Here is a 19,517-nt window from a genome sequence, read left to right as displayed (position 1 = left end):
CCTGCTGCAGGGGAAGGGTCAGGCTCTCTGGCTCTGGGAGCAGCCCAGCCTGCAGCTGTGGGGAGGCCGAGCAGGGCTGTGTTGCTGTTTTGCCTATCGCTTGTTTACCGTGTAAGCAAGATGAGGGGGGGAGCAGAAGAGTGTCAAGTACAAGGGACACTTGTACAGGAATAAATTTGAGCTTGACCACCACCCCCAGGCTTTGCCTTGCTGTGCGCCCCCCAGACCCATGCCACAGGCCAGGCCGCCCTCATCCCACACCAAGGCTGCAGCTCCAAGGCACGAGCTGAGGGAACCTGCTGCAGGGCCAGCTTAGCCCAGCCAGCTAGGAGGTTCCTGCTGCCACTGGCTACTCCCTGTTCCCAGGGGGCTACCTAAAGCCATGCTCTGTGCAGAGACAGAGCTCCTGGCTGCCCAGAGGGCTTGAGAGATTCCCATTGCCCCCCAGAGCAGGACAGCGGGGCCTTCACCAAGCTGGGACCAACGTTTAAGCTGGGCCCGACGCAGGCAGCACCTTTCTCCTGCAGCACCCCGGACCCTGCTTGGGCAGCATGAAAGAGAATGGGAGCTAGGACACCCCTGGCCCCTGCAAAAGGGACGCAGGGCTGGCTCAGGGAGCAGAGAGCCAGGCCCATGGCAAAGCCCTTCGCTGTGACTCCCCCTCCCCCTTGCCACTCATTAACACACCCCAGGCTTGGGAGCCCGAAGTACCGGACGCTCCCCCTTCAGCTCAGCTCTCCCCAAAGCTCCTGAACAATGAGCCTTTTCTCCACTGCTTAGTAACTGAGAAACAGCTTTGCCTTGAGGGGCTGCAGGAATGTGACTGCCTGCGTCCTGGCGCCAGACACTAGGGAAACGCTGCACCCAGCCCAGCCAACTGTAAACCCAGCCAGGGGAATTAGCCTCCGTGCAGGCCCGTGTGACATTGGTGGCATCGGTAATGCCCTTAGTTGGGGGGCTAGGGTAGCTTTATAGACACCACAGCAAGCAGGTGCAGGGGACAGGCCGAGGCCTGGACACAGAGCTCCCCTCACCCCTGGAGGGAGCAAGAGAACGTGCACCAGCAGCTTCCAGCCCTGCAGCTGCTGTCAGGCTGGGGAACCAGGCTCCTCCCCCAGGCCCAACATTCACCCCTAACGAACCCACTGAAGCGCAGGCCTTGAGACCCCCTGGGACAGTGACAGCCCTGCTGCCTCCGGGCCACAGGTTGGGCCATTGCTGGGGATCTAAGGGGGCCTCTGTCCAGGGGAGCAAATGAGCAGCTTGAGGGCCAGGAATGGATCATGTCTTGGGAGGGACTCAAGACCATGGGAGAAGGCCCCAGGTCCATCTCCCTACCCAGGCACTCTGTCATAGGACGCCCTTGACCCTGCACCTGGGTTCCGGGCAGCACCCATCACTGACAAGCATAAAAAGAGGCAGACTTGAATTCCCACCCACTAACACCAGTGCAACCGAGAAGGACTAGGATCTGGGACTGCTGGGTTCTACTCCTGGCTTGGACACCAACTGGCTGAATTACCTTGAGCAAAGCAGGTGCACAGATGCCCCAGTGATGGCCACTAGGAAAATCATTTTCAAAAGCATGCAAGTGATTTAGGAGCCAATGTCCCATTTTCAAAAGTGCCTTTGGAGCCATTTGTTTCCTAGGAGAGTTTGACTCATAACTGCAGCATCTGGGGTGGGAGGCGCACAACAAAAAAAAACTATCTTGGTTCTTAACAGGGGCTAATGCTTTCTTATATGCCTCAGTTTCCCCTCTGCAATGCAGGGATAATAGCATTGACCTACTGACAGTTCCACAGGATCTGTGCTCCACCCCCCTGCTTTGGAACAGTCTCTAGGTGGAACCCCTTTGGGGGACAGACCACCAAGGGGGTCTCACTTTTCCTGCAGAGCATAGGCCATGCAGCCTCATCCCCTCCTTCAACCATCTCTGGGGCACCAGCACTCCTGCTTCACAGCGAGAGCACTGTTCAGCCAGTCCAACTGATAGATGCTCCTGGATAGACCTGGAGACCCCTCACCCCACCTTTGCAATGACTCAAGTAGCATTGTCAAAACAGTAGGTTTATTAGTCAACTGGAACACAGCACAGCAAGTCCTTAGGTTAGCACCATCTCCAAGGTCCTTCAGGTTAGCCCAGAGTGCAGGCAAGCTGCAGTGAACCCTCTTTTCCAAGCGCTGTCATCTCCTTTCTCAGATCCCTGGTGAGCACCCAGATGCCTTCCAGCAGACTTATTCTCCCTCCTTCACACCTTCCTAGTCCTTGGTTCTGGAGCTGGGGGATTCTGCTCAGCTTCCCTGCAGAGAGGTGGGGAAATCATCTCCCTCTGGGGCATTGTTGCTACGTGTCCACGTTCTGGTGACGGCATTTGCCACTGTCCTCTCAGATTCTCCATCGATAGGGGGTCAGGCTCCGCCAGTCCTTTAAGGACCCATTCAGATTCTGACAGCTGGGCATCAACCATGCTTACGTCTCTTAGCCTGCCCTGAGACACAACAGTCTTCCCCCAACCCCAGTAACCATGCAAAATAAAGGGGAAACTGAGGCACACCTTGGCTAAATAAAATGACAAAACTCCATAGACACTGCTCTGTACATCTCAAGGATGGCAGAGGCTTCATAAAGCAATGTAAGCTAGGGGCTCGGAGATGCTCCTAAGGAAGGAGCTACATAAGCCTACCTTACTGTCACATTCTGGGGTGCAGCCCAAACCAGTGAGGGACTGGGTCACCACTTGCCCTGTAACCCTGAGTGCCTCACAGCTCTGCTGCTGTAGCTCCCAACCTGCCACTCCCAACCCAACTCCTAGTCACACCACAAGTGTCCTGGTCCGGCCACACTGGCTTTCAGCAGCCTTGGTTACTACTCTCAGGGTGACCCCACCACACTCCCAGTCCCCCAAAGACACGTGTTCTGCACTGCCCAGCCCAGCCCTCTCCTGGCTAGTTCAGATCTTCACGTTTATTGCCCCTGTAAAAAGTCAACATTCAGTTTGTTGCTTTAATTGGCATTAAACAAACAGTTTGGTTTACACACAGCACTGGATTGTTTTCAATTAAAAACCAAACAAAAAAGGTAGGATTACGTGAATTCAAGTGTAAGAGGTGAAATTAGCTATAAGCAAAGAAGAGTGAACACACATTTGAAAGTCTAACAGTCTAGCAAGTATTGGTTCAAAGCTTGTTTTGAGATGGTCTCACCCCCAGCCTTCCAGCAAGATGGAGACTGTCTCTCTCCTGGGTCAGGCTCCCTCCCAGAGGCCCAAAGGTGCAGGTGCCTTGGTCTTAGGCCAAAGAGATCACTTGGGGTTCTCTGTCCTTTTACAGCCCAGGGCACCTTAGGAGTGGGTCTCGCTGAAGGTTACCCTCAAAGCCAAGTTTATGCGAGCTGTAAGGAAGGCAACATGGAGTCTGGTGGGAAAAGAGGCTTCATGCTCCTTACAGTTCAGCCAACAAGGAGGGAAAATTGTTTTGTTTCCTGCCATCTCCTCCCCCTGTTTTGATGACCCTGCTTCCCTCAATTTGCACACAAGTAAACACATTCCCTTCTTCAGGACAGATCACTAACACCTTTGCCTAGGCAGGGCTGTGGCATTTTGAAAATGTCCCATTGCAGAGGGGGATTTCATAACTTTACATTAAGTTATTCGTTTTCAAATGATCCCTCACAAGACCTATTTTGTGCAGTGGCATGTAGAGTGTGAATACAGGGGTGCTTTCCACCACCACAGTGTAGCCACTTCTGGGGTGGAACATGACAGCTGCTTACCAACCCTCAGCACCACTACACAGCGCAGGGGAAGCAAGGCAGGTCATCTCACCCACTTGATGGGGGACCCCTCTGTGGATCCCAGATCTGGCTGCATGAGCCACTAGGGTCTCAGCTCCTGGGGAGCACCAATGCAACTGAGTCAGCTCAACAGTGCTGTCCCTTTAAGACTCCTGTTTGCCATGCCAGGGGACTTGACCTCAGCATCCTCAGCTGAGTTGGATTAAGGGGGAGGAGGGGTTGGTGCTTGGGCTGGTTTTTTAATGCTTTTAAAATTCTCACTTCCAAGCTGCTTTCCCAGCCCCCTCCCCCTGGAGTCCAGTACAGCCATTCCTTGGCTTCCAAAGTTTGGGATCAGCCTGGCCATTTACATTGCCCACAGCAGGCAGACTGAGCTCACCCAGAGCTGAGTTTCCTTGGTTAGACTCCCAGGGCCCCGGGAGAGCCGTGTGGATGTTCCTGGTGAAGGATCCAACCCCAGTCACGGCCCTTGGAAGCTGCTTTGCGCTGTCGCAGTGATTAGGCGCGGCCATGCCAATGGCAGAGGGGCCATGCGAGGGAGCCAGGGCCCACCAGATCCAGAGGGCAGGGAATGCACCGGGGGAGCAATTCTAGCCAGATCCTGCCAGGAATCACCCCCAGCGATGAAGGACTTCACTGAAATCACGCTGTGCCCCGACAGGCTGGAGCAGAGTAAGGTACAGGCCGTGGCAGGTGCCACTGGGGAGGGAGCTACCTGGGGTCTTGGCAGTGAACCCACTTGGCCCAGAGCTCCTGCTGCTGGTGCCACATCCTGCCCCTGGGGCCAGGCGGTCACCTCCCAAGCCTGGACCCCTCCATGCCATGTGCTCACCCTCAATACCAGGCACCCTCAGTCCCCTTCCCCAATGCCTGGTACTGACCCCCATCATGGGATTCACTCACCATTGAGGCACCTGCTTGGGGTCTCACTCCTTTCAGGTCTGACGCTCCCCCACTCCGACAGCTGCTCCCGCTGCATCCCACCTCGCTCTCCAGGGCTCCTGCAGCTTCCTCTGTGACTCAGCCCCCTGTCCTGTCCTCCCTTCCTGGATCCACTGTCCCAGTGCCCTTCCAGACAGTCCTGCTGCACCAAAGCCAGGCCAGCAGCAGGGAAGGGAGCCGGGCCTGCCCACTACCCCAGGCTCCAGCCCTGGAGCACTATGCCCAGCAGCCACTGCCTGCGTGCTCCCAGGCCCCAGCACTATTGCACTGGACTCCTTCCTAGGCACTCCCCAGCCCTGATTTACTGCCCACACTCCCTCCCCCAGCAGCCCCTTCTGCTCTCAGCTTCTGCCCTTTAGACCACCGCACCTGAAGGTCATCTTCACTGAGCCCTGGCTCTCCTCCTGGGGCAGCCTATGAGATTAATTGACCTAATTTAACCTGCTTTGCCTTGTGTGGGGTGGACACCCCATCCCATCCCCCTCCCACCATCCCTCCTGTTTCAGCTCCCCAGCACTGGCCCCTCCTGCCACCTGTGCCTGTTCCCAGCTCCCAGGGCTGGCCCCCTTGCGCACCCCCCAGCAGGGCACTGACTCCCATTAACAAACAGACCAGCCTGCCCCATGTTCTCCCCCAGCCACCGCAAAGCGCTGTTCACTTCCCTGCAGCCCCATACTGCACTTCTGACCCATGTGCCCCACCCGCCCCCACCACGGCCACCCCCACCCCTTGGCCACCTGCTCTGTGTCTTGCAGACGGAGTTTTGCAATCCCATCTTCGAGCCCGAGAGCGAGGGGGCTGGCTGCGCACCCCCCACCCCACACCAGACAGAGCGGGAGAACGGGACCAGCGCTGGATCCCCCTGGGATGGCCTTGGTACCAGCCCCTGAGGGAAGCAGGGAGGAGAGGCAGGGGAGCCCCCTTTGCCTGGGGGAGATGGGCCCAGCAGACCCTCGGGTCCTCCCCAAGGGGGTCATGTGCACAGTCCTGACTGGCAGGGGGCCCCCACGGACGCACCAGTGCCTTCAAGCTGAGGCACCCTGTACTTTCTGTACCCCAAGGAGCTGGTCCTGTGCCCCACAGCAGCTTGTTCCAGTGCCCTCGAGCTGCACTTTGTAAACCCGCAAGCACGAGAGGGTGAGCAGTGACCCACAGGTCCCACCCAACGCAGCACCCACTGGCTGCCAGGTCCAGGATATGGGGTATCCCAAGACACTGGAGAGAGGGAAGCATTGCTCCCTTAGCTGCAGGGGTCCTGTGCTCATACCCACAGCCATGTGTACCCCATAGGGTCACCTCCCCGGTTCTTCCAGCCTTGGGAGTCTTGTCCCCCTGCCCTTAGCACTGGCAGGACTGGGTGCCCCACAGACCTCTCCCCCAGGGCTCCCCCCCACCCCAGCCATGCTCACCAGTGACCCCTCGCTGTGCACACAGCTCGCCCCGCAGGCCAACAGCTCTGGAGCAGGGTGGGCAGGAAACACAGGCCCGACTGCACCTTCTCCTGGCTGTGTGTAGCGCTGATGAGTGCCTTGCTCTTGCTGCTCCTCGCCTTGCTGCTGGGGATCATCATCTCCCGTGAGTACCTGGGCAGGGGCCGCTGGGACATGGGGGGCAGACAGCAGCTGGGAGCAGGGGGGGCAGCACGACCCAGCTCCAGCCTTACACACCAGCAAAGCCCCAGGGTCTGTGGGGGGCAGTGAGTGGGGCTGAGAGCACACACCTGGGGGCTGGACTAAGGGTTAGCTCCTGCTACCCCATCAAGACCCTGGCCCCACCCCCTCTGCCCTCCAGCTGGAATCACTAACAGCCTGAAATCCACTGAGGTTGCAGTGGTGGGAATAGACCCCCCCAGCCCCCAAATGCCTAGCTCCTATCCCACCCACCCCCCCACGTGGATGGGTGGGTTGGAGAGATCTGGGGTGCCAAACAGAGGGGACAGCTGCAGCCTGGGCCTCCCCCACAAGCATCTGATCCCTGCCCAGACACCCCCATTCCACTACCTGACCCTGCTCCTGGCTCTCCCTGTGGAAGCAGAGCTGCAGTCCTCACACCCGGCCGGACCCTCCTCTGCGACTGCATCCACCCACCACCACGCCGCCACCATCACGGCACCTGCTGGCACAGCCGAGCCCATGGCCACCGAGCCACCGAGAGCGCCACCCCCAGCCACTACACCAGAGCCCTGTGAGTACCTGGGGGCTCGCACAGAGTCTCTCCCCAGGCCAGGGGATCTACCCCCCACCCTACTGAGCCTAGAGGGCATCAGACCCCGAACCAAGACCCCATTGTATGGGGAGAGCACAGCCCTCCTCACCTCCCTGACTAACCTCATGTTAATCCCAGTAAGGCGGAGCAGTGGGGAGAGCGGCTAAGAGCAGAGGGGATCCCCATCCCTGACCAGGATAAGCATTGAGCCCCACTGGCGGGGGCACAGAGGGTCCCCCACCCCACACCTTCCCCCACTCCCGGGCTGGGGGCATGAAGGGGGGCCCCCATCCCACAGCTTCCCCTCCCCAGGGTGATATGGGGAGATAACCCCTTCTTAACTCAGCCTATGTAACTGTCCCTCTCCAATGTGTCTTGTCTCCCTGTGCAGCCTGTGGGGGGACCCTGCAGGGCCCCGAGGGCTCCCTCAGCTCCCCCAGGTACCCTGCCCCCTACCCACCCAACATCCTGTGCATCTGGCGCATCCAGGTGGAGGACGGGCTGGCCATCCAGCTGAAGATCGAGTCGCTCAGCCTGGAAGGCACAAGGTGGTGCCTCTTCGACCGGGTGGAGCTGTACGAGGAGCTGGGGGCGGCTAGCGACTCCCCTTGGGGAGGGACATCCAGGTAGGGACCCACTGCCAGGCTGGGTGAATCACAGCCCCCCACTATCCCCACCCATCCATGCTCAGATCAGCCACCAGAGCCTCAGCTTTGGGGCCACAGGTTTGCCAATTGCAGAGGGCCCTGGATTCCCACCTGCCAGGGTGGGCAGCTTGCCAAAGCAAGCAGCAGCCTCTGCTCAGGCCAGGCCCTGGCATAGCTGCGCCTGCAGAAAGTCCAGGGGTGGGAGAAGAGAGACACTCACCCCCAGGGCTGCCTGGCACTCAAGCAGGGCTGCAGCAGGCTGTCTCGCTCCCCAACATCCCTTTGTCAGTTACAACTCCGTCCCCAGGGGGCAGGCCCCTTTCTGTGGCTCACCCCCTCTGGGTCATACAAACCAAGCCACTCCTTCCAGGGGGTCCCCAAAGAGACGCCAGTCACAGAAGTCTTCCAGCACCCACAGACTTCAGGGCTTTCCCCCTGGCTTCAGGGACTTGGGCTCTGGGCTCCCCCCAGTTGGAGTCTCCCCCAAGGAGAAGGCTCCTGTGGGTGCCATATTTTGGAGTGGGTGGGACCCTTTCCCCCAGGCTCCCATACAGGGCCCTATGGTGGGCAGCCAGGCTCTGCACCTTGGGGTGCTAAGTAGCCACCCTCCAGGTCAATACCTACCCACAGTCCCTGTCCCCAGAGGAAGTTAAAGGACCACACAGTTTCTGACCTGCTCACTGGGTCTCTCCAGTCTCTGCTTTGCAGCCTTGGTCAGGGCTGTATTGGTAACACTCCCCCAGGCCCAGGGGCTGACCCTGCCCCTCTGTCTCCCTTTTATACCTTGCCTCCAGCTGGGCAGGCTTTGCAGGTACCTCCACCTAGGCCCACCACTTAACCCCTTCTTATCCAGTGCAGACTTCTTAAAGTGACCATACATACTGGTTTTACCAGTACAGTACTGGTTTTTTGAACATTGGTCTGGTTAGTCGTGAGATGTAACCAGTACAGTTTAGGACTACAAAATCAAAAATTATTAATTTATCAAAAGATTGAGTACATCAAATCAATCCTTGATAAACCAGCCTAAATCAATTTTATTAATTTATCCTAGTTTTAGTTTTATTTTACACGACGGTTCTCGTTGTTGGAGCTCGGCAATACTCGGCATTCAGCACACGCACTCTCACTATATTGTGGCCACGGCGACTCTTCGATAATACTCCCGCGCATTACATACAGCCCGACCGTGGGAACTCAATGATGACGTCATCACACAGAGCCCGCCAAAATCGACCAATTTTAAATGTCCTGGTTTTAAATTTGAAAAAAATGGACACCTTATTGTACATGCCATCACAGGAGCCCAGCGCAGGGGGCTGTGGATCAGGACTGAGGAGCACTGACAGAGCTGGGGGGCCCAGGGTGTCCCAGGACTGGTATGGCAGAGGGCTGTGGACAGAGCCGGTGCAACCATTTAGGCGACTCAGGCGTTCGCCTAGGGTGCTGGCATTTGGGGGGGGCGCCATTTTTTTTGGCAGCGACCACGGCGGCCGGATCTTCGGCCAGCCCGGTCGCTGCTGGCATTTAGGCGGAGGGAGCTGGGGCAGGGGAGCACGGGGAGGGCCACCTGCAGCAAGTAAGGGGGGCCGGCACGCAGGGGAACTCCCCACCCCAGGTCACCCCTGCCCCGCCTCCTCCCCGAGCACACCATGGCCGCTTCACTTCTCCCGCCTCCCAGGCTTGCGGCGCCAGTCAGCTTAGGTGCCGCAAGTCTGGAAGGCGGGAGAAGTGAAGCAGCGACAGCGTGCTCGGGGTGCTCGTGCACGGAGCAGGGATGAGCTGGGACGGGGGGTGCCTCAGGGCGGAAGGTGGGGACTGGGGAGCTGCTGCGGGGGGGGGCGCAAGGTGGAAGTTTCACCTAGGGTGCAAAACATCCTTGCACCAGCCCTGGCTGTGGATCAGGACTGAGGGGCACTGACAGAGCTGGGGGACACAGGGTGTCCCAGGACTGGTATGGCGGAGGGCTGTGGGTCTATGGGTCAGGACTGAGGGGCACTGGCAGAGCAGGGGGCAGCACAGGGTGTCCCAGGGGTGGTATGGCAGAGGGCTGTGGATCAGGATTGAGGGGCACTGGTTGAGGTGGATGGGAGCCTGGGAGGGACAGGGTGTCCCAGGGGTGGTATGGCAGGGGGCTGTGGGTCAGGATTGAGGGGCACTGGCAGAGGTGGATGGGAGCCTGGGAGGGACAGGGTGTCCCAGGGGTGGTATGGCAGGGGGGTTCTCGGTCAGGATTGAGGGGCACTGGCAGAGCTGGGAGGCAGGGGACAAGGCATCCCAGGGCTGGCATGGCAGGGGGCTGTGGGTCAAGGCTGAGGGGCACTGGCAGAGCTGGGAGGCGGGGCACAGGGTGTCCCAGGGCTGGCATGGCAGGTGGTTCTGGGTCAGGATTGAGGGGCACTGACAGAGCTGTGAGAGAGAAGCTTGTCCACCCTTCCTGCCTCCAGCCATCACTGACATACCCATGAGTCCGAAAGCGACCCCTGCCCTGGGCCGGCGGGTCTCTCCCCCTAGAGCAGCGCAGCAGGAACGGAGTAGAGGGAGCCCAGCAGGGCTGTCCTGTGCTCTGCTGCTGCCCCGAGGGCACCCTGGCAGATCCAGCCTCCCCCCCACCACGGGATCCAGGCTGTCCCAGCCACATGGGCCCAAGGGGTTAATGGGCAGGTGCCTGCTTCTGCTCCCTGCCCCACTTGCCAGGGTCTCTGGGCACCAGTTGCACACACTTGCTGCTCTCTGCAGGTTTTGTGGGGACGTGGCGCCCCCGACAATCAACACCAACTCCAACCGGCTGCGCGTCACCTTCGTCTCGGACAACAGCGTGGGTGCCCTGGGGTTCACCGCCCACTACCGTGCCATCCTGCCCAGCGACAGTGAGTGCAGCCCCACCCAACCACCCCACCCCCTGGGGCTTCACCCTCCCAGGGCAGCAGGGGCCCTCTGATGCAGGACCACCCCGAGCCCTGGGCACCCGTGGGAGCTTCCAAGGGCGGGTCACCGAGTCTCTTCCTCAGCTTGCACAAAATGGGGTGCAGATGGGCACAGGGTTTGGGGCACTTGCCCTGGCTGGGGAGGGGGTCCCATTTTGGGGGGGGGCAGGAGGGGGCTCTGTTACACAGCTGATCAGAGCAGTCCCTTCTGGCCTTCAGAACTGTGATCCCACAGGAGATGGGGCACTGGCCCTGGGCAGGGAGCTGCTGACAAAGGGGCATTGCCAGGTTCATAGGCCCTCGCCCAGCCATGGGCTCCTGCTTTCAGCAGCCACGCCTCTTCCTCCTCCATGTGTCTGTCCTAGAGAGCTGTGCCTGGGACGAGTTTTTCTGCGACCAGGGGCTCTGCCTCCGCCTGGGCCTTGTCTGTGACGGCTTCCACGACTGCACAGACAAGAGCGACGAAGCCAACTGCAGCTCGAGACACAAAGGTACAGGCAGCTGGGTGGCCTCTGGCACAGCTTGGCAACGCAGGGGCTGGGCCGTGGGGGGCCAGGCCTGGGCCAGCAGGGCAGAGTGAGGGGCAGCAGCAGAGCTGGCTGGGACCCTGTACTGGAGTTGCAATGGGGTGTTGGGGGTCGGGACTGAGGGACATTGGCAGAGCTGGCAGGCGGGACAGGCTTACAAGGCACCGGTGAAGTGTGGGAGCCCAGGCCTGGGACAGCAGGGAGATGGTGCCTGTAACAGTTGAGGGGCATTGGCAGAAGTGGATGGGGTCCAGGACTGGAAAAACAGGGGATGCTGTGGGTCAGGGCTGAGGGGCCTGGGCAGAGCCATGGGAGGAAAAGTCTATGTGTTGGGGCCTGAGTGGGGTGGCAGGATCTCTAACAGACTACATGGGGCCAGAGCAAATCCCTCAGCTGGGACAGGCTGAAATGTTCTTGCCTGGGTGCTGCAGGGAGCCCTGGGAAGCCAGGACTGAATCAGACAGCAGTGGGAAGGGGGCTGGTCCAGGTGGGAGGGGGAGAGCCCATGGGTCACAGAGCTGGAGGCAGAACAACCAGCATGCACCAGTCACAGCTGGGGAAGAGCAGAGATCCAGCCCCAGGGTGTCTCTCTCGTTCCAGAATGCGGTGGGTCGTTGACCAGCTTGGAGGGGCACTTCTCCACCCCAAGCCACCCCCAGCCGTACCCGCATCAGCAGGTGAGGGAGGAGCCAGGGGCCGGGGGCAGCAAGAGTGCTAAGCAATGGAGGCTACCGGGAGGGGTGTCGTGTGACCCAGCTGGCACAAGAGGACAAGGGCCAACCTCCGCCATGCAGCTGTTGGCACCACAAAGGAGAACTAGGGCTATGGAGGGCAGGGGAGGTGGAGTGGGTCAGACTGGCCTGTGCTGTCCAAGCCCCAGAGGGATGGCCCCCCCATTGTGTCCAGAAACACCAGGGAGAGACAGAAATGCCCCAGTCTGGGCCACCCTGGCAGCTCCCCCATCCAGAGGTGGGCAGGGGTTTAACGCCCAGTGTCACGGATCAGGTCTGGTGCTCTCGTGTGGCTCTGGAACAGTCCCTGGGAGGAGCCCTTCAGTGTGCCAGCCCGCTTAGGGTCACACTCTTTCGCTAGGGCGAGCCACTTGGCTTCCCCGCCTCCAGGGACTGAACCTCAGAGCCTTCAGCACCCCTGCTTCCCGCCGTGAGTTCCCTGCAGCGGGAGACATGTGCACCCAAAGGGATCCATGCATCCCCCCCTTCCTTAAACTGCAGTGACTCAGCCAGAACTGTAACAGCAACAAGGTTTATTAGATGTCTGGAACACAGCGTCGGCAGCCCTTGGTTAACACAGGGAACAGAAAGTTACAGCACAGAGCATCTGCATCCGGCTCAGAGCCCTCTGACCCCTCTTTAATCCCCGTCCAGGAATGTCTCCACCAATTCCTGCAGCCCCCCACTTAGCAACCCCACCCGGCCCCTCCTCCGTCCTTTGTCCTCGTTCCCCTGCTGGCACCCATGGTCGTTAGTTGCTAGGTGCCCAGTGTCCATCCAGTTGGAGTGGCTGTTGTCTTCTGGGACTCTCCAGGGGCCCGGGGCCCCAGGCAGCGAGGCGTCAGACATACCCAGACCTCGGGGGCTCTGCAAAGAGGAAACAACCTTTTCCTACCACCTACTTAACCATACACCACATAGGGGAAAGTGAGGCACACACACACTTCATACAAAATATCATGGAATAATTCCCACGCCCACACCATCCCACCCAGTCTGTGCCCGGCTGGCAGTTCCCCACCCAGACACTGGCAGGGGTGTCTGGCGCAGGCTCACTGGCATCGGTCTCTTCCAGCTGTGTCTCTGGCAGATCGCCGTGCCCGTGGGCCATGTGATCGATCTGCAATTCCACAACTTCAGCCTGGAGTGGCAAGAGGACTGCACCTTTGACTTTGTGGAGGTGCACGACAGTGCCGGCACAGACGCCCCCAGCCTCCTGGGCAGGTACAGGCGCCCGCAGTCTCAGCAGTCCGCCGCTGGGTGCAGGAGATTGAGGGAATGGCTGGGGTGGGGAGGGAGCAGAACTCCCTGAGCAGAGCTGCCTTGCAGAGCCACCTCCTGCAGGGGAAGAGGCACCTCTCTCCTACCCGATTGAATGCCCCCCCTCCCCAGCACTGGAGAATCCCAGGTCCTGCCCCTCCCAGACCCAGCACTAACTGCCTCTCGTCAGCCATACATCTCCAGGTGCTGTACGAAGCAGGTCGGTCTTACCCTCTGCATTTCACACAGCAGGGAAGTGACTTGCCCAAGGCAGGCTGGTGGGCACCCAGGGCTCCTAAGTGCCAGTCCAGTGCTCTATCCACTAGGCAGCAATGCCCTCCCAAGGTACTCGCCATTGTTCTGCACACAGCAAGACGACGGGCTGCACAGGGACAGGGCAAAGGTCTCCAGAGGCATTTGGCACGGTCACAACTTCCCACACACCATCCATCCCCCTCCCCATCTCCGCTCCTCTCTCCTTTTCCCTCTGTCTCACTTGCCCCTTTTTCTCCATCTCGCTCCTCCACACTCCACACTCCTGTCTCTCTTCCCCACTCCTCAGCCCCCTCACTCCCATCACGTTTCCTCTCCCGGCAGGTTCTGTGGCTCCCAGCTGCCGCCCGTCCTGAGCTCCTCACGACACGTCATGACCGTCCTGTTCATGGCAGATGAGGGCGTGGCGGAGGACGGGTTCTTTGCCACCTACCGTGCCCGGAACGCCACAGAAAGTAGGTGCCTGGGTCTGAAACACACCCTCCCTGCTGCCTGGGTCTTTCTCCAGCTGGGTGGCAGGGTCCGACCTTCTCTGAGCGGCATGTCCTGGTGCCAAGCCAACCCATGTGCACTCTCTGCTGGGGTGCTGCTCAGAAGTGAGTTCATCGCTGGCACGGAGCTGGGCATCCAATGGTCTCGGCCATTGCTCTGCCTCGCCAGCTGTGGGATCGTCCCATCTCCCCTGGAAGGGGCCAGAGACCTCCCCAGGGTAGTTTTGCTCTAGGAGCGGGGAACAGCCTTGGGGTGTTTACCAAGGGAATGACCTGACACCCTGTCATTTCCCTGTTGCTACCCAGTAAGTAGCTGACTGCAGTTACCAAGAGAGAACAATGGGATCACCTCCCTAACCCCACCTCCGGGGAATCACTGGGGTAGACAGAAAGCAGCAGGGCCCCGAAATCTTAGCAGTGACTGTCAGGAGAGTCCACTCCTCCACCCTCCAGGTCTGCCTTTCCCCCACTTCCTTTTTCCAAGGTACTTCCCAGGGGACCTTTGCTCCTCCTCGGTGCATTTGTCCGGTGAAGCAGTGCTGTTGTACAGGTGGGAACTGAGGCCCAGCAACCTCACAGGCTTGTCTGTATGAGAATTGGTGACTTGAAACCACTGTAGCTACCCTGGCGTGGGGACACTCGCTATAGTCACCATGTGATAGTGCTGTCCATGGTTATGTTGTAGTTACACTGGAGGGGCACCCCTTCCCATTGTAATTACAGTCGCTGACTGCTCGTGTGTCCCCGGTTGGCTCTGCAAGTGCAGGGTCACCAGGGTGACTATAGTTACGCGGCAGCCCATTGCATGTAGGTCCCATCGCTGTACTCAGCCAAGTACCTGCTCATTCCGACATCTTTCTCGCTCATCCGCCAAGAAACGTGCAGCCCCTCGGAGTTCTCCTGCAGCAACGGGGAGTGCCAGGCACGGGAGTCGGTGTGTGATGGCTGGCACGACTGCCCGGATGGGAGTGATGAATTCAACTGCACAAGTGTCTCACCCCCGTCCTTTGGTGAGTGAAACCCCTAGCTCAACCCAGCTCCTGCAATGACCAACACTTGGTTTATGGGGTGGGGGGACCTTATCCACCTGTTTCCCTCAGGCAGTTCAGGTCACAAGAGGAATGAGTTTGGTAGGTCTCAGCCCTGCACCCAGGGAATATCTGTCCATACACACTGATGTGACCGCCAACTCTGAGGCACCTGCCGGGCCGGGATCCAGATTTTGGAGCCCATGGGCCCTGCAACCGTTCTTTGCAAGTCCTAGCCAGTGCATCCCTCCAGCTTAGATACAGCTGCCACCTGTATCACCTGCCCTCCTCCTGCAGAGTCCTCCTGCCAGCAGATCCAAGTGGAGATGTGCTTGGGCCTCAGCTACAACACCACCTCCTTCCCCAACATCTGGCTGACCATCCCAGACCAGCAGGGGGCGGCCACCATGCTCCGAGACTACAAGGTGAGCCCAGCACAGGGGGCCGCGGGGGATACTGCACTGCCCAGCCGGGGATTTGTCAGCTGGGTGGGAAGCAAACCCAGTGGGAAGCAAGCAGGCTGGGTGGAGAATTTGCTTTGGGTGGAAGGAGGGGGCACAGGGTATCCAGGGGAAATGCACCCATAAATGGGGAAGCCAGCCCCTCAAATATCGGTGCCCCAGGCCCTGTGGTGCTCACTGCCTCCCCGTCTCCCCGCAGGTCCTGATGGGGCTCCCCTGCTACCAGCACCTGCACCTGCTGATCTGCAGCCTCTTCGTGCCCAAGTGCACGCCGGACGGGGGCGTCCTGCAGCCCTGCCGCTCCGTGTGCCTGACGGCGGAGCAGCGCTGCCAGCAGGCCCTCAGCCTCCTCAGCATCCTCTGGCCCATCAACTGCAACGTCCTCCCCGACTCCAACGACCCTGTGGAGTGCTTCAAGCCATGAGGGGGCGGGGGGGGCCCAACGAGCAGAGGGGTGGGGCTGGCTTTCCCCCCAGCCAGGCCAGAGACATAACCTGTCTGACTTTGGGGCGGGTGGGGACTCGAATCCTTCTCCCCTTCCTGTGCATTTCCCTTCGGGGACCTGAGGACACGGGGAGAGCCTGTGGGGCCCAGGAGCCCCAAATAAAGGTGCTGGAGAAGAAACCACCCACCCTGAGACTGGGAGATTGCTGCCCCATAACTCCCCCTGGTATCCCCCATAACAGTCCCCTAAGGGAGCTGCCAGGGCTGGCCCTAAGGGCCTGGAATGTGAGTGACTGGCTATTGGGGCCCCCCACTGCGTAGCCACAGCACTTCGGCAACGCCTGGCCCCATCTCCCCAGTCCTGCAGTGGGGCTCGTGCCTTCTTCTCACCCACCACACCCTCCGATACCCAATCCGAGCAGAGGGGGAGGTGAGACTCTACTCCCCCCACCCCAGTCTACTTCCTGCAGCAAGGTGACAGCTCCCTCCCAGCTGACCCAAGAATGGTACCTGCCACCTCCGACATAAGGAGCCCAGGGGGCGGCCCTCTTTGTCCTAATGTCCCCTGTCCCAGCAGAGCACACACCTGGGCCTGGCTGAGCGGCACGGGCAAGGGCCAGCGCTGTGCTAATACACGGGCTGCCGAAGAGGGGAAGGCTGCTTTGGGGCTGGGCGTGGGACTCAGGAGGGCCGAGTTCAGTTCTCAGCTCTGCAGCAGACTCCCTGCATGACTGGGGGAAAAGAAAAAATAAATCCTTCTGTGACTCAGTTACCCCATCTGTAAAATGGAGACAATACAAGCAGGGGGTGGGGAGGATAAAAGCATCGCCGCCTGGGGCCCTGTTGTGATGCGGGGGGTGGAAGTATCTAGGGAGATGAATGACAAAAAACACCTTAAGAAATGGCACCTACCCCAACATCACACTTCATTGCACAGATCTTCCGGTGCCCACGCCTGTAACTTGACATCTCCTCTGGGCAGCAGGAGGGCTGCTTCCCCAGTGCCATGGCAGCTTGAGGCACAGCACCCACTGGCACGCTTCAGTTCCTTGGCCCCGTTCTGGCACCGGACGGCTGGCTTCCCACCTTACTCGAATGCCGCTTGTGCCCAGGGTGAAGAGTTAATGATCTCACCGCGCAGACACGTGGGCTCTGCTCGACCTGGCTGGCAGCGCCTGGGGAAGCCTGCACCTGGTGTGCTGGCCAGAGCAGCAGCGCGGGCTCCAAGGCCCTTGGCACGACTCTGTGTGTCTAACAAACAGCTGCAGCATTTTGCAACTACAACCTTTGAAATAATAATTCGGCCTCACCCCCACCCGGGGGGTCTGGTCACTATTACCCCCATGTCAGCGCTGGGGAAATTGAGGCACGGAGGGGTAATTATTTGCCTGCAGGTCAGGGGCAAGGCCGGGATCAGAACCCAGGAAGCCCATGTCTGAATCCCCAGCTCTAAGCACTGGAATATGCCTGGGCTGGGTGGGATCACTGCAAGGGGTCACTGGGAACTGAGACCTAAGGGGTCCCTGGACAAGTAGCTGGGGAGTGAAAGCAGGAGCCCTCGTCTCTCTGAAGCAGACACGGCTCATAGCTAGGGCCCTACCAAATTCATGGTCCATTTTGGTCAATTTCCCGGTCATAGGATAAATTTCATGATTTTTCCAGCTATTTCAATCTGAAATTTCATGGTGTTGTAATTGTAGGGCTCTGACCCTAAAAGGAGTTGTGGAGGGGGGGATCACAAGGTTATTGGAGTGGGAGGGTTGCGGTACTGCTACCCTTACTTCTGTGCTGCTGCTGGAAGCAGCGCTGCCTTCAGAGCTGGGCGGACAGAGAGCAGCGGCTGCTGGCCGGGAGCCCAGCTCTGAAGGCAGAGCCGCTGTCAGCAGCAGCGCAGAAATAAGGATGGCCTGGTAGGGTGTTGCGAACCTTACTTCTGCGCTGCAGCTGGCGGGGCGCTACCTTCAGAGCTGGGCGCCCGGCCAACAGCTGCCGCTCTCCGGCCGCCCAGCTCTGAAGGCAGCGCAGAAGTAAGGGTGACAAGGACCCCCAATTTGAGAAATGCTGGTCTCCGCCCTGAAATCTGTATGGGACAGGGTAAAAGCACACGGAAGACCAGATTTCATGGTCTGTGACGTACTTTTCATGGCTGTGAATTTGGTAGGGCTCATAGCAGGGCTGGGATGGAGGGGGGCGGGGTTGTTTGGGAGAGCCAAAACCCAAGGAGATGATCTAGGCCCCTTTGTTATCCGAACCCCTCCCATTTTAGGGGGGGGGGGGAAGAGGTTCCTGGCTCTGCAGTGGTCTGAGCTCATCTCACCCCGAGCAAGGGTGGGGGGGTTTCTCCCTCAAGTGTAAATACTGAACCCCTCCCCAAGCTGGAGAGGGTGGAAGAGGTTCCACTCCTGAGGAAGGGGAAGGTGGATTCTGCTCTGGAGCAGGGGAAGGGCCGTAGCTGGAGCTGCCGGTTGGGTTAGGAATCCTGGCCTGACTCCTGACCACTCCACTAAGGCTGGCTGTGCCTTAAAGCCACAAACAAGCTTCTCCTGACCAAAGACAACATCCTGTTTTCCCATCCACTGGGAGGATCCACAGGCCAGTGTGGCTGGCTGAACACCACCCCTGTGATCCAGAACGCTGGCACTGCCACCCACCTCACCTGGGACCTCTGCTGGGAAGGGCACAGAGGGGCTCTCTCAGCATAGGCTCAGAGCAGGGCTTCCGTTCACTAGTGCACAGCTCCTGGGAACTCCTGGCACTGAGTCGTGACTGCGCCCTTCCCCCTGCTAGCGCACAGTTCCCAGGAACCCCTGGCACTGAGACATGACTGCGTGAGTCCCGTCCCCCTCCCCCCACCCCTGCTAGTGCACAGCTCCCAGGAACCCCTGGCACCGAGACATGACTGCGTGTGTCCCGTCCTTCTCCCCCCCCCACTAGTGCACAACTCCTGGCACTGAGACGTGACTGCGTGAGTCCCGTCCCCCTCCCCCCACCCCCGCTAGTGCACAGCTCCCAGGAACCCCTGGCACTGAGACGTGACTGCGCCCTTCCCCCTGCTAGTGCACAGCTCCCAGGAACCCCTGGCACCGAGACATGACTGCGTGAGTCCCGTCCCCGTCCCCCTCCCCCCACCCCCGCTAGTGCACAGCTACTGGGAACTCCTGGCACCGAGATGTGACTGCGTGTGTGTGGCATCCCCCCCTCCTGCTAGTGCACAGCTCCTGGGAACTCCTGGCACCGAGATGTGACTGCGCGTGTGTGTCATCCCCCCCCTCCTGCTAGTGCACAGCTCCCAGGAACCCCTGACATCAAGACATAACTGTGTGTGTGTGTCATTCCCCCCTCCTGCTAGTGCACAGCTCCCAGGAACCCCTGGCACCGAGACGTGACCACGTGCCCCCCCACACACACTACAGCACAGCATCCAGGAATGCTTGGCACCTAGACGTGACCACATCCCATCTCCCCCAGCAACCCCTGGCACCAAGACATGACTGCATCTCCCCCCTTCACTAGTGCACAGCTCCCAGGAACCCCTGGCACTGAGACGTGACCACGTCCCATCCCAGCCCCACCCCCACCCCCACCCCGGCTACAGCGCAACCCCCGAGAACCCCTGGCACCAAGATGTGACCGCGTCCCCCCTGCTAGTGCACAGCTCCCAGGAACCCCTGGCACTGGAACGTGACCATGTCCCCTTCGCTAGAGCACAGCTCCCAGGAACCCCCGGCACTGAGACGTGACCGTGCCCCCTGTGCTACATTACAGCTCACTACCTCCTGCTGCCT

General features: G+C 59.7%; 1 protein-coding gene and 1 long non-coding RNA gene across 6 annotated transcripts; one reads left to right on the top strand and one right to left on the bottom strand.

The window, feature by feature from the left end:
• Positions 1–4,015: 4,015 nt before the first annotated feature.
• LOC120375581 (membrane frizzled-related protein) lies at positions 4,016–16,362 on the top strand. Of its 4 annotated transcripts, XM_039496283.1 has the most exons (13): positions 4,016–4,473; positions 5,494–5,614; positions 6,173–6,313; positions 6,773–6,922; positions 7,335–7,569; positions 10,330–10,460; positions 10,883–11,008; positions 11,645–11,721; positions 12,851–12,999; positions 13,633–13,763; positions 14,675–14,809; positions 15,125–15,252; positions 15,488–16,362. In XM_039496283.1, the coding sequence occupies exons 1-13, from the start codon at positions 4,327–4,329 to the stop codon at positions 15,710–15,712; spliced, it is 1,896 nt and encodes a 631-aa protein (XP_039352217.1). In that variant the 5' UTR covers positions 4,016–4,326; the 3' UTR covers positions 15,713–16,362. The 4 variants fall into 4 exon arrangements, with proteins under 4 accessions (XP_039352217.1, XP_039352220.1, XP_039352218.1 ...); XM_039496286.1 differs by lacking the exon at positions 5,494–5,614; XM_039496284.1 differs by lacking the exon at positions 6,773–6,922.
• On the bottom strand, positions 12,292–16,881 carry LOC120375586. 2 transcript variants are annotated; one of them, XR_005586646.1, is made up of 4 exons: positions 16,645–16,881; positions 16,319–16,463; positions 14,638–15,689; positions 12,292–12,642 (listed from the first exon to the last, which is right to left on the bottom strand). It is a non-coding gene; the product is annotated as an uncharacterized LOC120375586 (long non-coding RNA). The 2 variants fall into 2 exon arrangements; XR_005586645.1 differs by lacking the exon at positions 12,292–12,642 and adding an exon at positions 13,273–13,417.
• Between the last annotated feature and the right edge of the window lie 2,636 nt (positions 16,882–19,517).

Source organism: Mauremys reevesii, linkage group 12 (genome assembly GCF_016161935.1).
Source record: "Mauremys reevesii isolate NIE-2019 linkage group 12, ASM1616193v1, whole genome shotgun sequence".
Lineage (NCBI taxonomy): Eukaryota > Metazoa > Chordata > Testudines > Geoemydidae > Mauremys > Mauremys reevesii.
This window is presented reverse-complemented; position numbering and strand designations above follow the sequence as displayed.

Bases quoted from the DNA above. Each gene is read 5' to 3' on its own strand.
- LOC120375581 (XM_039496283.1), top strand. From the start codon at position 4,327: ATGCGAGGGAGCCAGGGCCCACCAGATCCAGAGGGCAGGGAATGCACC. The intron at 4,474-5,493 runs GTACAGGCCGTG...TGTGTCTTGCAG, and splicing joins ACAGGCTGGAGCAGAGTAAG to ACGGAGTTTTGCAATCCCAT. The intron at 15,253-15,487 runs GTGAGCCCAGCA...GTCTCCCCGCAG, and splicing joins CCATGCTCCGAGACTACAAG to GTCCTGATGGGGCTCCCCTG.